The 15,960-nt window shown below is 35.8% G+C and overlaps 1 protein-coding gene across 2 annotated transcripts in view; it reads right to left on the reverse strand.

The window, feature by feature from the left end:
• Window positions 1-1,027: 1,027 nt before the first annotated feature.
• Window positions 1,028-15,960, reverse strand: part of UBXN7 (UBX domain protein 7) — a gene marked incomplete at both ends in the record, with an annotated part of 37,941 nt that continues 23,008 nt past the window's right edge. The window contains 8 exons of one of the 2 annotated variants that reach the window (XM_084231097.1): window positions 1,028-1,189; window positions 2,869-2,948; window positions 3,078-3,471; window positions 8,426-8,553; window positions 9,364-9,454; window positions 11,273-11,419; window positions 12,096-12,208; window positions 13,382-13,447. In XM_084231097.1, the coding sequence (XP_084087223.1) occupies window positions 1,028-1,189; window positions 2,869-2,948; window positions 3,078-3,471; window positions 8,426-8,553; window positions 9,364-9,454; window positions 11,273-11,419; window positions 12,096-12,208; window positions 13,382-13,447 (1,181 nt within the window). The remainder of the gene's footprint in view (window positions 1,190-2,868; window positions 2,949-3,077; window positions 3,472-8,425; window positions 8,554-9,363; window positions 9,455-11,272; window positions 11,420-12,095; window positions 12,209-13,381; window positions 13,448-15,960) is intronic. The other variant, XM_084231096.1, reaches the window with a different exon arrangement.

Consider the following 15,960-nt stretch of genomic DNA (forward strand, 5'->3'; position numbering starts at 1 on the left):
CAAAAAATGAACCATTTCTAACCAAAGGAAGATGGTTAGCAACTCTCAGCTGCAGCTTTCTTTTTTCCCCTGGGACATACATAAATATGCCTTAAAGCACATAGGACAATCGATAATCATAGTGGTTACAACTACAAGCAATTGTACTACATGATTATTGAACAGCTGCCTTCCTATACATCATTTGTGGACCCAAACAATGGAAGGATCAAAGGAAATAATATGCTGTACTGGCAAAAAACAGCAAGCACCTTCCTATCCCAGTCACCACAATATGCTCTCTAAATGCCCAGTCCAAGACTAGCAGGATCAGTATAGTTTGAGTAATATTCGAGAAAACTGTCTCAGGATATTGCTAGGATACTGAAAGCCACCCCATGCAACTTACACTATATACTTAATACTCATTCTGCCAAAAACACCTATCATGGAAATTATTTAAGCTATGAAGATGGGAATTTTTTTGAAAAACAAAAAATTAAATATGATGAGCAATAATTACAAGATGCTTTTTTCATGTAAACAAAAGCACAGATATTTTGTTTCGTGATATTTCCTACACAAACAACAAAACAAAGCCTGTTAGAGAATTTCTTTTCCCTACTAAAAATGGGCTTATAAAAAAAGCATGTTCTGATTCCAAATCTAGGCTTTCCTTTACCAAAGGAGTCTGAGGAGTAACATCAATTGATCCTGAAAAAGTGCTGTGCAAGAGACCACTTATTGGAACACACATTTCCTGCTGCCAGTACTAGGAGGTCTTATCCTTATACTTCCATTTGGTCACCAGATAAAGTCAAAAAAAAAAAAAAAAAAAAAAAAAAAGAAAATAGGAAAGGAGAGAAAAAGGTGGGAGAAGGAATTAAGAGATTGATTATAGGAAAGAGCAAGAAATAAGAAAAGGCAGGTGACTTGCTTGCCCAACTTTGGCTCCATGGTCCTATGAGCCAAAATGCATACTCAGTGACATGGTATCTCACAGGAAAAGGGAAAAAAGGGGTAGGCTGAGAGAGGTCAGGCCATGTTGTTAATTTCTTTCCTGTACAAAGACAGTCTCTTGAGGACAAAGGCCTGCCTCTTGTAATGTAATGTCATAGTCCAGATGAGAGAGTTTCCTTCGAGGGAAGTTGGTGAGAAGTTCAAAACGTTCATTTGGATATCCTTTAGACTGGACATGCTTCACCAGAGCCTATGAGAAACAAGAGAAAGATAAAGTTGTTAGATGGAAATAAAAAGAGAGTGCATACTAAATAATTAAATACATAACATTCATTTTATCTTATCAGATGAGATATTCTTTCAGATAGCCAAAGTTTACCTCTGTGGAAGAGCCAATATCAACTCCTTTATCAACTCCAACCTGTATCCAATAATTAAGGACTATTAAGTGATACTGAAAAATACAGGGCTATTACTATTTTCCCCAGTAAACTCAATCGCTATTTATAAAATTGTTATCCTTATTTTTAAACATTTTATCATTTTCCTTCCCTCTTTTTATCAGGGAAGAGAAGTCCCTCATTCTACCAACAGCCAATCTTGCCACTTACGAACTGCTTTCCTGCACTCTCAGAAGCCTTGTTACTACAGAATATTCCTTCTTTAATAGATATCTTCAATGTCAGACTTAAACATGTTCACTCTCCTTCAACCAACTTTTCACTTGTCTACTGCCCACACTCCTCTAGATTCACAGCAAAACTTCTCATCTTCCATTCCCTCCCAAATACTAGATCAGGGAGACAGTCTGGATATCAGCACCATCAGGTAGAGCCTACTTATATTCCAGTCTGTCTGTAAGAATCAGCCTAATCTCCAATCTTAGCAAATAGCGACCTGCCCCAAGTGCGAGTCATTCATAAGCTAGGCTAAAGCAAGTCAGATTCATTTTCTTTGGAGCTGAAAAACAGAGGAGGTCCATCAGCTATGGACCTGACAGGGAAAGGCCCTCAACATCACCATGATGGTCCGTGCACAAGCTAAGAGGTGAACAAAAGCCATGGGTATATTGAGAAGAACGTATGAAGCAGAGGCTCACAAGACAGAAACCAAACATGTCCCACATTAAAAAACACACACAAAATAATAGCCTTTATACTTTGTTTTTAGATTTAAAAATTTTTGCTCTTTATTGAGGAAACATTGGCTTACAACACTTTATATGATTTACGGGAATAGGAAAAGAGAGAAAGGGTGGGAGAGGGATGTCGCTTCAGATGTATAGCACTACCCCAAGGCACATCAGAGCACCCATAGTCCTTTACCCTACGCCCCTGGGCCCCCTCCCTCCTTTGATCCTGCCTACATCATGCCACTCCTTCTAGCAGCCTGGACTGTGCAGTCATTGCTTCTAGGGTTTGTTTTGGTTTAGTTATATCAGTTCCTTTGTTTGTTTTCTTTATATTCCACATTTACATGAAATCATCTGGTATTTTTCTGACTGATTTCACTTAGTATAATCCCCTCCAGTTCCATTCATTTAGTCACAAATGGCAAGAGTTCATCTTTTCTATAGGTGAGCATATTCCATTGTATATATGTGTGCCACATCTTCTTAATCCACTGCTCTGCTGATGGGTACTTAGGTTGTTTCCATAACTCGAACAGCTTTGATTCTTAACCACTTTGCAGTTCCAGCTACTAGGAAACCCAGAAGGCCCCAACTCCTCTTTTCAAGGTAATAATTTCAGTTGGGCTCGTCTATTACATGCAACACAAAAAATCTTGACTGGAACAGAACCTGTATGACTTACCTAAGATAGTTTGGGAAGGAAATTAAGATTCACCACAGTTACATTTCTAATTAGAGGTCAGATAAAAAATCTCATGGCTATTTCAAGTAACCCTCACTAGATTAGATATACTTACTAGCAGTTTAGCTTGTTCTGGAAGAGTAATCTGTTCCCTTTTTCCATCTGGGTACCGCAACATCAGCTGTGCTTTTGGTCCTAAAGGCAGGGTTAACAAGAAAAAGATACATGGAGAGAGCTTAAAATAGAAAACTAATTTAAAGAAAGAAATAGACTGCTTCAGTAATATTCAAATTTTAAGTAAAGCAAGTATGGGATGTAACTCACCATTTACATCTATGCCCTCTACTATTCCATCTGATTTTTCAGGTGACATCTCCAATATTTCTGAATCCACAGCTGGTAATCCTTGGTGGTTTGTGGCTGTCCCGGGCTCAGTTCTGGCTGGGGGCTCTGTTAATGGCCTTCTGTTCTCCTCTTTTCTATGCCCCAAATCTTTGTGGGGAGACTTTCGGGACTTAGCAAGATTCTCTATCTCCTCTTCTTCATCAGAGCCACAAACGGATATGAACTCCTCACTGCCAGAAAAAAGTTCAGATTCAGATTCTTCATCTGAGCGGCTATCCTGTTTTGTCTGTGTTGAATCAAAATGTGTCTCTTGCAAGGAGGCTCTGATGGCAGCTTCTAGCTGGCTGTCTTCACTCGCATCTATAAGGCTCTCCTGCGAGATACAGTCATAAAACATGGGTGGAAAGAAAAGAAAACAGTTAAACCAAAAAATAGATAGTTAAGTCAAATAGAGCATAAAAAATATAATAGCTTACCATTATTCTTATCCGCTGAATATACATCTTCTACTAAATTTAAGTTATTTGAGGGCAATGACTTTGTCTTACACAGCCAGGTTGGAATGGATATTTTAAAAGCAAAAATAAAAAACTGTCATACCACCTGGCATAAAGATGCTGCAAAACACAGGTCTTTTTTTTTTTTTTTTGCATCAAAATGAGTTTTAAAAAAAAAAAGTTATTCCCTGTCCAGAAAAAGACAAAAATTAAGATTTTAAATACATATATAAGACCAAAACATTAGTCTTTAAAATGACTAAACAAAGAGAAGGATGGCTACTTTGATTACTGTAGTCTTCAGCTAGCACTGCTTGGGCACAAATATCAATAACTACTCAGCAAAAATCTAATAGATTTCTAAACTCAAAACAAAATACAATATAGTAAACATGGGAAAACAAATTTCAATACTTTTCTCCTTAAGTTCTAATGTCACAGATTTTTGTGAGTTTCTGAGTAGAACTTATTTAGCTCCAACAAAAAATACACAAAAAAAATCTGTAAAATAACCAAAACTTGAACACTAGGTATTTATGACATTAAGGAATTACCATTAATCTCTTATAGGTGCGCTCATGGTACTGATTATTAAAAAATAAAATTTTTACCTTTTGAAGATATATGCCGGTATTACTGAATGAAATAATGAATTCTGAGATCTGATTCAAAACAATGTAAAAAATGTATGGGTTGCTAACAAACTAGCAACCTAAGAAATTATAAACTAAGGAACCTCATTTTTTTTTTTTACTAACTGCCACTCACATAGTAAAGTATTATAGAGAAAAAATTTTAAATAACTCTAAGGTGACTTTCTACTAAAACAAGTATGTAGATGTGCCTATTTGACCTGCATGCATGGCACAGGAGGACTGAGGGTCTAACAATGAAATTGCACAATATGTAGTTTGATTTTAGGCTGTCCAGAGCAAACACTGCTGACTTCCTATCCAATATCCACTCTCCTCTGATTCCTTACTTCCAGAACTCTAATAATGTCTATAAAACAAAATATGTCCAACTAAAAATATTCAATTTACCAGTTTTCCCTTACAGAAAATATTTTTGGAATGGAACTAAAACAGCATTTACAGAGAAATTATAAAACTAAATGCCTAAAATATAAAAGAGAGCTCTCAAATGAACAACCAAAGCTTCCACCTTAAATAAAAACATATCTACATAGAAAATAAAATAAATTTAAACCCAAAATACACAGAAAGAAAAACAGAAAGAACAGAAATCAATGACTTAGAAAACAGGAAAAAAAAAAATCAATGAAACTGTAGCTGGTTCTTTAAAAATGAGTAGAACTCAAAAGCCTCTTGCCTGACTTAGGAAAAAAGTCACAAATTATCAAAAAGAGGATTAAAAAGGAGGACATCACCACAGACATTACAGTCATTAAAGGAATAACAAGGAAATGAATGAATAACTTTATGTCAACATATTCAACCCCTTAGGTAATGGACAAATTCCACCAGAGTAACCCCACACATATTAATGAAATTAAATCTGCAGTGTAAAACTAGCCATAAAGAAAACTGCAGGCCGAGGTTGCTTCACTCTAGATGCCACTGAATATTAAGGAAGAAATAATATCAATTCTACCCCAAACTCTTACAGAAAACAAGAAAAAATACTTTCACCTCATTGTGAAATACTTTCACCTCATGAACATACACACAAAAATTAGTGACAAAATTTTAGCAAATCAAACCTGACATCAAATATATCAAAAACCAAGTGGATTTTAGCCCAGAAATGAAAGGTTGGCTTACCATTAAAAAAGAAAACCACACAATCAGCTCAATACGTCTTAAACATAAAAAAATCATGACAAAATTCCCTTATGATAAAAACCCAGCAAACTAGAAATAGAAGGAAACTTTCTCAACCCAATAGTGTATCTGTAAGAAACATAGCGAACATCAATCTTAATAATGAAAGACTGAATAATTTCATGCCAACATGAGAAAAAAATTAAGGAGGTCCTAGCTAAAAAAATGAAAGGTATAAAGACTGGCAAGAAAGAAGTAAAATAAAACAATTTGCTGAAAACACAGCTATCTATATAGAAAATTCTAGAATTTCTATCTATATAGAAAATTCTAGAATCTTAAAAAAAAAAAACTGCTAGAACTAAAAAGTGAGTTTAGCAAGGCTACTAGGTCGATAAATAAAACTACAAATGGAGAACACATGCTATGTTCATGGATCTGAAACTCAGTATTGTTAAAGTGTTAATTCCCTTCAAAATGATTCATAGCCCAGGTAATTCCAAAGTCCCAGCAGTTTCTTTGTAGAAAGCGACAAGTGGATTCAAAAACTTACATAGAAATACAAAGGACCTGAAAAAACCACAACTATAAAGAACAAAGTTACAAGACTCAACACTATGCAAATCCAAGACTTATATAAGCTATAGTAAGCAAGTCAGTGAAATACTGATGTAAAGAAGCACATATCAATCATTAAAAAGAATACATAAACCCTTACCATACAATTAATTTTCGAGATGCAAAGGCAATTCAATGGAGAAAGGAAAATCTTTTCAACAAATGTTGATGGAATATGTTCACTGAGATAGTAAAACAAACAAAAAATCCTACTCTCCCCTGCCACCATAAATAAATACTTATCATGGACTTAACAGCTAAAACTAAAAAACATAAGGGGGCAAAATCTTGGTTTTGTCTAAGACTTTTTAGATAAAACAAAAAGTACAAAGCATAAAGCTGATAAAAGTTATTTCATCAAATTCTAAAATTTGCTCTTCAAAAGACATATATCATGAAAAGAATAAGGAAGCAACAAAATTTGAACAAAATTTGCAAGCCATATATTCAACAAAGGACTTATATCTAGAGTATAAAAAGAACCACTAAAATGCATTACGATATATGACGCCCCCCCAAAAATGAGTCAGATCCGAACAGACACTTCATCAGAAAAGTTAGCGATAAGCACATGAAAAGATGCTCATTTGTAAATTTTAAGTATGTTCAGTTTATTACATATTTATACTTTATAGCTATGCTTCAAAGCTGTAAAACTGTTTACAATAAAATAAACCTAACACTTCACGCACGCACGCATGCAAGCATATAGATGTGTCCACATGACAGGCAGTGCTGTAAGTAAGTTTACATTAAAGAATGATACTATGATGAATACTGTTAGTTTTCTATCTTATACCAACAGACTTCTTTGCTTCCTTATTAAAAGAACCTCAACTGTTTGCTCAAGAAAATGTGTCTTCTATAATACACAAAACTCTTATCTCTGGCCAGCTATTACTTTTGCAATAAAAGTTCCACACCCTTCCTCTTTGTCTATGCGTGCTTGGATAGGATACCTGGGAGTATAACACTGACCATGAGGACAAAAACCTATATTAACGATTGTGAGGGACGGGGGGAGCAAAGGAGTCCAGCCCTAGACACTTGCCTCTGGACTTCTGGTTGAACAAAGTAGATGTAGTCCTTGTTTAAGTCATTATTTGTTAGTGTTTCTTTTGTCATCATTTAAGAAAGTTTGTAACATTTAAAGAATTTAGTATGAGAAGTGGGATCTGAGGTGCCCATTACCCAAATCATCCTATATATTTATCCAACTTTATGGTCCTACATTTTTCCACTAAGTGCCTTAACTTATATTAGAGAGCCGATAAGGTTATAAACTCAATTTTTGTTGTAATTTAGTAACTCAACAAGCTCATGCTCTAGCTTTTGACAATATCAGCTTTATGACTATAAAAGATAAGTTCTCTTAGGGCAAAGATAAAACTGTCACCTTTTTTCTGCCTTAATAAAGAATTCTACCAAAAAAAAAAATTCTAAGGAAAACTTCTGACTAGTAAAACAAACAAAACCTTCTACAGATAAGGTGAAACAATGTTTTAGTTCTGTACTGTTATACCCACCTAAATAAAATGTCTCTGAGTAACGAGAGAAAAAAAATTCTGTACCACCCCTGGCAAGCAGCTATACATAGCCTTTCCTTAAATGGACACTTCATTCTAAATGAAAACTTAAGAAGCTGTTTCATCACTGCATGATATAGACTGCTAAAATGACATCCTCTAAAACTAACTGTATCCTCACTACCATCACACCTGAACAGAACTATTACCATTGTGAGATTTTTCTGAAGGTCTCTTACTTGTAACTAATCTTGATACCAATTATCAAATAGGTCTCTTCCTAGTAATAACATTATAGAAATTAAAACTTTGCACTCCGCTGTCCCCTCTCAGGGGACATTGGTAGCCAATGTCCAGAATGGTTCGGAGTGCAAAGGGTTATTTAAATATCAAAATAATCTCTGAGTAGGCCAGAGACCCAGGATCTAAAGCTACATAACCAATAATAATGCTCAAGCACACCATGAGAGTTGTTCTAGCAAAATTACTTCTTTCCCTGCTACTTGGACCTAGGTACCAAAACTTCTAATAGCATTACCCCCTTAAGTAGGTTCTTCTGTCACTCGTCTTGCCAAATCAGTCCTCTTGCTCAAATTGTCTGCTTCTAAAATCAGGTTTAGGTTACACGCCTATACCCTAGCTGCAAGGGAGACTGAGAATATCTTATGATTTCATTGAGAAGATAGACCCTTATGTGGGAAATCATTAAAATATAAGAAGGAAATCTAAGATTTGTATGGACACAAATTTTAACTATCCCCTATTTAATCTTTTTTTTCTTCTGGATTTTTTCCCCCTCTGAAGTTACATTATCTTTACTATCTTAACCCCAAATATTTTACACAAGACATTTATATACAATTACACCTAATTGCCCAACACTACTACTTAGTTATACTTACTGAACGGGCACATTTTTTGGGGGGACTGCTAGAAAGTCCATCCAATTGTCCATGTTCACCCAGAAATCCTGTTACTTGGTCCAAGAAAGAAGATACGTCTAATTGGTGCCATTCTACTAGCTTCTGACCTGAAGATTAAAAGCCAGGACATATAATAAAATCCAACACATTTTTTTTTCAAGATTTGCTTTTATTTATTTATGTATACAAGAACTGGAGTGTACACCTGAGATTTGGGGTGGGGGTAAAAGGAGTCACCAGAGACAAGAGTGGGAAGCAGAACAGGCAGATGTACTACTAAGGGGAGCAGTGGGTGAAATAGGAGAGGTCTGCTGCACCATATGTGGGTTAGCTCCCTAGCTGGGGATTAAACTCAGGCTCAGTGGTGATAGTAGTGAGACTTAACCCGTAGGCCACCAGGGAGGACCCTAAAATCAACACTTTTTCTGAACATTTTGATCAAGTATTTCTTTCAGCGTATGCATAATTAAAATTTACATATCCCCACTCTTCACCATCTTAAGTTACCATCTTAAGAGTTCCCAGCTATCACCATAGGTCCACTATCTTACCTGCTATTATCACTGTCATTTAGAGTGAAAAATTCAGCAAAGCAGTATCTATATAAAACTCAATGAATTAATAATAAAACCAGTTATATCTACTGCTTTTCTGGTAGGATTACAACCAGTAAATGAATCTTAGTATTTTAAATAGAAAATCTGATACCCTACGTAAAAATGACAAAAAAGATAAATATAACACTTACTCTTTGAAAGAACAGTATTATACAATACCCAAAGTTGTCAGAATAAGAACACTTCACCCAAATTACTGACTATTCTGAAACTGGAGCCAGTCAAATATCAAAGATCAATTACTTAGGTAACCGAAAGATAAAACTATAGATAAAGGCTGTAAGTTAACATAAATCTTACCTGTCCGTGGATCCAAAATAGAAACATAGGGGAAATCCCCTAGCTTATAAAATTGTATGTATCTCTGACCTTCTTCACTGTCATGATAAACCTGGTTAAATCATTGATACATATAAAAAAAAAAGTTAGTCTTTTAAAAAAAATACCAACTATATCTTTGTTATACACCAAAAACAATTCTCCAGCTATATATTTGGTATACAATGGGCTCTCACTACGTCACAGAGAAAAATAAAGATCATCTGGTTTGAATCCCTCAACTTCTTGCACTTAGTGCCTTCTGAAAATATTTATTAATATTATCAATCCACTCTTCCTTCCCAGTTCTGAAGAGGTATTGTTCTTCTTATTTATCTGACCACCTATATGAGTCCTGACTGTCACCCATCATCTTAATAATTCATAACATAATTCCTAAGATCATAACCTCAAGTGCCTAACATAGTACCAGGAAAAGATACTCAATCAGTGGTCACTGAATAAAATGCTACCATTCATTGAGTTTAGGAGCCTATAAACATATTGAGTTTAGGAGCCTATAAACATGAACAGGCAAGTTATTAACATTAGTAGTATATTTTATAGTGGGTAAAATTAACTTCTTTCATTTTTATTTTCTATGATTTTTCATAAATAAACAGAAACAAGAGCATGTAACCTTAGCTTGAAAATTTAAAAAGAAAACTAGAGCCAGCAAGAGTAAGTGATGAGTTGAACATATATAACTAGATTATCAAACTCAGCTAAAATCCAAGTCAGTCAAATCTTTCTCCATTACTAAAAGATCTACATTAGCACTATCAATAGGTGTCATTAAAGCACTTGAAATGAGGCTAGTCTGAACTGAGTCATACTTTAAGCGTAAAATACATGCCAGATCTTTAAGGCTAAACGCCCCCCAGAACTCATTACTATTTTAATTATTTTTATATTAATTTCATTCTTCTGACCTTTTTATTGTTTTTTTTAAAGATTTATTTATTTATGCATACAAGAGCTGGGGTACAGGCAAGAGGTGTGGGGGATGAGAGGATTCACCAGAGACAGATTGGGGAACAGAACAGGCAGATTGACTGACTGAAACACACTGCTGAGAGGAGCAGTGGGTGAGTCAGGAGAGGTCTGCTGCACCATGCAGGTTACTCCCTGGCAGGCCGGAGATTGAGCTCGTGCTACAGAGGCTGCAAATAGCTTCATAGGTTGCATCTTAACCCCTTGCGCCACCAGGGAGGCCCCTTCTGACCTTTTTATTTTTATTTATTTATTTATTTAAAAAGAGGGAGAAACTATACTTTTTTTTTTTTTAAAGATTTATTTATTTATACATATAAGCACTGGGTACAGTCAGAAGCGCGGGAGGGTGAGAGAATTCACCAGAGCCAGAGCGGGGAGCAGAGTAGGTAGACGGACCGAAGTACACTGCTGAGGGGAGCAGCAGGCGGCAGGAGAGGTCTGCGCGCCATGTGGGACCCTCCTCAGTGGCCGGGGAGCGGCCAGGGATCGAACTGGCACTGCAGAGGCTGTGGGCAGCTTCACAACCCAGCGCTCAACCGCTGCGCCACCAGGGAGGCCCGCCTGCTGACCTTTTTAAATGTGACTACTGGAACATTTTAAATTACACATGAGGCTCACATTATATTTCTATCGAATACTTCAGTTGTATACTATATCAAGACATACAATATCACATGACCTAGATCTTTTTTTTATCCCTCCTTTCCTTGGGAGTTCTTCACTGTTGCTCTTTCACTTATACTTACTATTTTATACTTATTATGGGCAGGGTTTTACATTTTCATGTTATAATTTAACTCATTTCTTCCCCTCACCCCCATCTATAACCTACTTCCTCCTCACCAATATCCTATTACCAAAAAGGTAAAATACTGCAAAAACTGATTCATCTCACCTGCCAGAAAATGAAATGTTCCCGGATTATATTCTTCACAGCTTCATTGCTCCACACATCACGGTTGAGGCACTGGCAGGCAAAGTCTTGAACATTTTGAATATTTATCATGAGCCACTTATTCTGCATCTGGCCACATTCTTTGGCCTGCAAAAGTTATACATCATTTACTAGCAGCAATTTCAAATTGGTAACTGCAATTCTGAATTTCAGAATTCAGAAATTTACCCCTTTTCACACAAATACTGAATTTTTTCCCTCAAGGGTGACCTCTAGGTTTTTTTGTATATGTATATACACATTATTTTCATTAATTCATTATGTGTATATAACACTCCTTTTTGAAGCATTTTTCAAATTTAAAGTAACTTTCTTTAAATTTAAAGTAACTATTATTTGTTGTTATGGTTGAATTTTTACTACACATTTAAACCCCTGAAAAAGATTCAACAAACTTAAGGTCAATGAGTCACATAATTCTATCATATAATCTCTTCCAGTCTCTATCCACAAACATACTTCTCCTTTAACCAGTGTATAAATTACTTTATGTTGCTTTATTATCTTCAAAATTTTCATACACATTTCTAATTACTAGGCATGTGCTAATTCTAGTTTGCAACACATCCTAAATATTTCAGTAAAAGTTGCTGAGGGCTTCTTTTTATGGGATCATTTCCTTACAAGTGGATTTTTAAGACTGAGATTGTAGGATCAAATATCTCAAATGATCTCCAAGAGACTCCCCAATTTATAACACAAACTGAAACATAGAAAATGCAAAAGGATGCACAGATAAGGCTTAGAATCATCAACAACTTACTGTTTCAAAGCTGCCTTTATGCATCAAATCAATGGGTGGCCGGAAGAGATCAGCAAGGGTAGTTAGTTTCTTATCTATTGCTCCTCCATTTCTTAATTCCTGTTCTTGCCGAACTATAACACAGGAGTTTAAGAAAGTTTTCAATTAACCACAGTCATAAATAAATTATGCAATATTAATTTTTAAAAAGCATCAACTGCAAGAATTACTTAAAATGTGCTTGACCTCAAATGCAAAGTTCTAAGAGGAAAAATACAAAGGGAGATTTGGGAAGCTAGTCTTAAGTCTTCGTGAAAATCTCTAGTCAAAAAAGGATAAAAGGAGAAATTTAAATTAGGATCATCCAATCAAAACAAATGCCTTAACATATTCAAAACTAAAATTAGTATGAGAAAACTTTCATCTCCCTTAATCTAGTTCTAAAAGGGATCCTAATTTATCTGTCATTTCTAGCTACATTCCCAATTTTTAAAGATTCTCAAAATAAGACAGGATGACCATTGTTGTCACTTTCTGTGAGGAACAGGAGTTGCTGCATGACCTAAATGAGTTTGGGCTCCCCTTTAACTATCTCCACAGTTATAACTCCTATCTGTGCTTCAATGCACTCAATATAAAGCAAGTAAAAAATGAAGCATGGTCCAAGAGTTTTTCATATATTCTATAAATATAACTACTATTCTTTCACATTTCATTGCTAAATCAGCATTAAACCTGCTAGAAGGCCATGATTCTTATTCTAACTTATGCCACAGAAAGATATAAATTTTTCCAAACAACTTAGCCAAATGTTTATACCACTTACTTTGGGTAGAGTGGCTTTTTCTTCTATTTTTTCAATCCCCTACAATAACCATTTTTCATTGTGGTCATTCCATTAAGTGGCAAATATCAGGGTCTTGAAGAAGACCCATTTATTTCATTATAGTCAGCATTTTAAATGCTCATCCAAAAACTGATTTTGTAAATTACCAGATTTTTTAGATTATCTTTATCAATCTCATTATTTTTGTATAACCAAGTAGGTTAGAATTTGGAATAATTCAGTTCAAGGGGAAAGTAGTAATAATCGTAGACTGAATTCATAATTTCACTTTTTAAATATGGTGAATACTCAAAGTAATTGGGCCTAATATTAATCATATAGAACAAATTAGGATATTAACCTATAGGGTAGCATATGGGTTTTTCTACCTCATGGTTTTTATCTGTGGGGGAGAACAGGGGAGAGAAAAAGACAAGGTAAGGGGAGAAAAAAAATGATAAACTGGTCTATAGATACCTACTAGTTTCAGTTTGAAAATCCCGGAAACCATCAAATATTGAGCGTGCAGGTCGTCGCCTTTTAGGAGCTTTAGGGGAAAAAACAGAATTGATACATTAATTTTCAAACAATTCTTCAAGCTTTTTTTTTTTTTTTTAAAGATTTATTTATCTATACAAGAGCCAGGGTACAGCCCAGATGCGCAGGAGGGTGAGAGGATTCACCAGAGACAGAGCAAGGAACAGAACAGGCAGACTGACGAAATACACTGCTGAGGGGAGCAGCAGGCGAGACAGGAGAGGTCTGCCATGCCATGTGGGTTTCTCCCCAGGGGGCCAGGATCGAACCCCCGCTGCAGGGACTTCAGACAGCCCCACAGTGCGGCACTCAACCGCCTGCACCACCAGGGAGGCCCCCTGATTCTTCAAGCTTTCTTAATAAAAGTATTTACTGTTTTAAAAAACTTACAGATTCATTATGGTACCTCCTTTGAAATACATGTATTTTCAAACACTGAAGGCATTCAGATATTATAACTCAGCCATCGTTGGCCAAGCCATTTCATTTCACAAATGAGAAAATTAATATCCAGTTAAGAGACTTGACCAAACTTATGTAAAAGATAGGAAGAGGGCCTCCCTTGTGGTACAAGGGGTTAAGTCTCAGCACTATGAAGCTATTCACAGCCACTGCACCATAAGTTCAATCCCCAGCCACATGAACACATGCGTGTGTTCTTAAATCATTATCAGATCATTTATATAAATTATAACAAATACGGACAATATGGGTAACAAGTTATTAAGCTGGCTTATGCCAAGCCTAGCCAGTGTATAACCAGAACAATGTTCCCTGTTATTAACTGATGACTAGTAAGATTAGATAGAAAGTGTTAAGTTGCCCACTCCACTTTAAAGCATCTTTCCCAACAGCCTGTATTATGCCACTACACATAGGGATAATTCTTTTTATCTAAGGACTATTGAGTAAAAAGAAAAAAAAATTAACAAAAAATACAGAACTATATGTAAAATCTTTTTCTTTAAAACATTACATTTATGCATTTATCAGTATTATCAGTATTAATATTTAAAAATCACAATAGTTTAGTTTTGTATTGAATTTTTAAATTTAAGTTCTATTTTATTTAATTTTTTTTAAACTTTAAATATTGAGGGCCTCTCTGGTGGTACAGGTGTTAAAGTCTCTGCGCTATCAAGCTATTATTGCCAGCCACTGCAGCATGAGTTTGATTCCCAGTCAGGGAGCTGACCCACATATGGTGCAGACGACCTCTCCTGTCTTGCCCACTGTTCCCCTCAGTGGTGAGTCTCAGTGGATCTGCCTGTTCTGCTCCCCACTCTGTCTCTGGTGAATCCTCTCAACCCCTACACCTTTGGTCTACATCCCAGTTCTTGTACGCATAAATAAAATAAATCTTAAAAAAACTTTAAACATTGAGTTACTTTTTCCTTTTTAAAGGAATGAGGGATGTTATTCTTTTCAATCTTGGAACTATTTTTGATCAAGAGTTCTTATTTCAAATATATCGGTTTCTTACAGGAAAATACAGCTTCTCAAAAACACCTTAAAACTAGTCTCAGATACTTTTTTAATTATAACAATTAAGAAAGTATGGGTTAAAAAAAAAGTATGGGTATCTTAGCATTAGATTAGGATAGCTACCTAATTAGTATATTATTGAAGAGGTAGTATATAAAAGACAGTATTCTACTTTCAAATTGCCCAAGGCAGGACAGTCAACATTCAACATTATTTAACACCTCCCCCCTACCTTCTCACGAAGGTCTCTAACTAGCCCCTTGTATGGATTAGTCTATCCAACCTCTTATTTCTTGGGCTCATAACCTGCTTGCATTTGTTTCCCCTTTATGTATGCGATATCTAAGCAACAACTTCTCCTCAGGTCACAACACTGGGCCATTATTACTCCTGCCTGCCTCTTCAATAAAGGGTGTCCTGACTCTTCCAAACAGCAAACATCAGTTCTTTATACTCTCATTTTATTGTGCACATAACAGGAATGCTGATCATGGAAGTCAAAGAGGCTAAGCTACAAAGAGCTGAAAGAGACTCAAAAAGAGCTTCACAGTCAAAATAGGAGAGTGGGACAAATTGAGGAAAAAATATATAGTGAGACGAGAAGTACTGTTCCGCATTTTCAAAAATCTCTTTAAAAACTGTCTTTAAGAAAAGACACATGGACTTTCAGATGTGCTTCTGTATAAATCTGTGGCTAATTCTAGGTCAAGCACATGAAAGAAATTAAAATTCACTGTCACATAGACATGTAGTTGTAAAAAGGAGGAGTATTTCAGCAGTGTTTTTACATGATTGTAAATATCCTCCTTTGATACCACACCAAATTTCATAACATGAATTCTGAACTTTTTTTTTTTTTTAAGATTTATTTATTTATGCAAGCACTGGGTACAGTCAGAAGCGTGGGAGGGTGAGAGAATTCACCAGAGCCAGAGTGGAGAGCAGAACAGGCAGACTGGCGAAGTACACTGCTGAGGGGAGCAGCAGGAGGCAGGAGAGGTCTGCATGACATGTGGGACCCCCGCCCGGTGGCCAGGG

This window comes from Talpa europaea, assembly GCF_964194135.1.
Source record: "Talpa europaea genome assembly, chromosome: 4".
NCBI classification, from domain to species: Eukaryota; Metazoa; Chordata; class Mammalia; order Eulipotyphla; family Talpidae; genus Talpa; species Talpa europaea.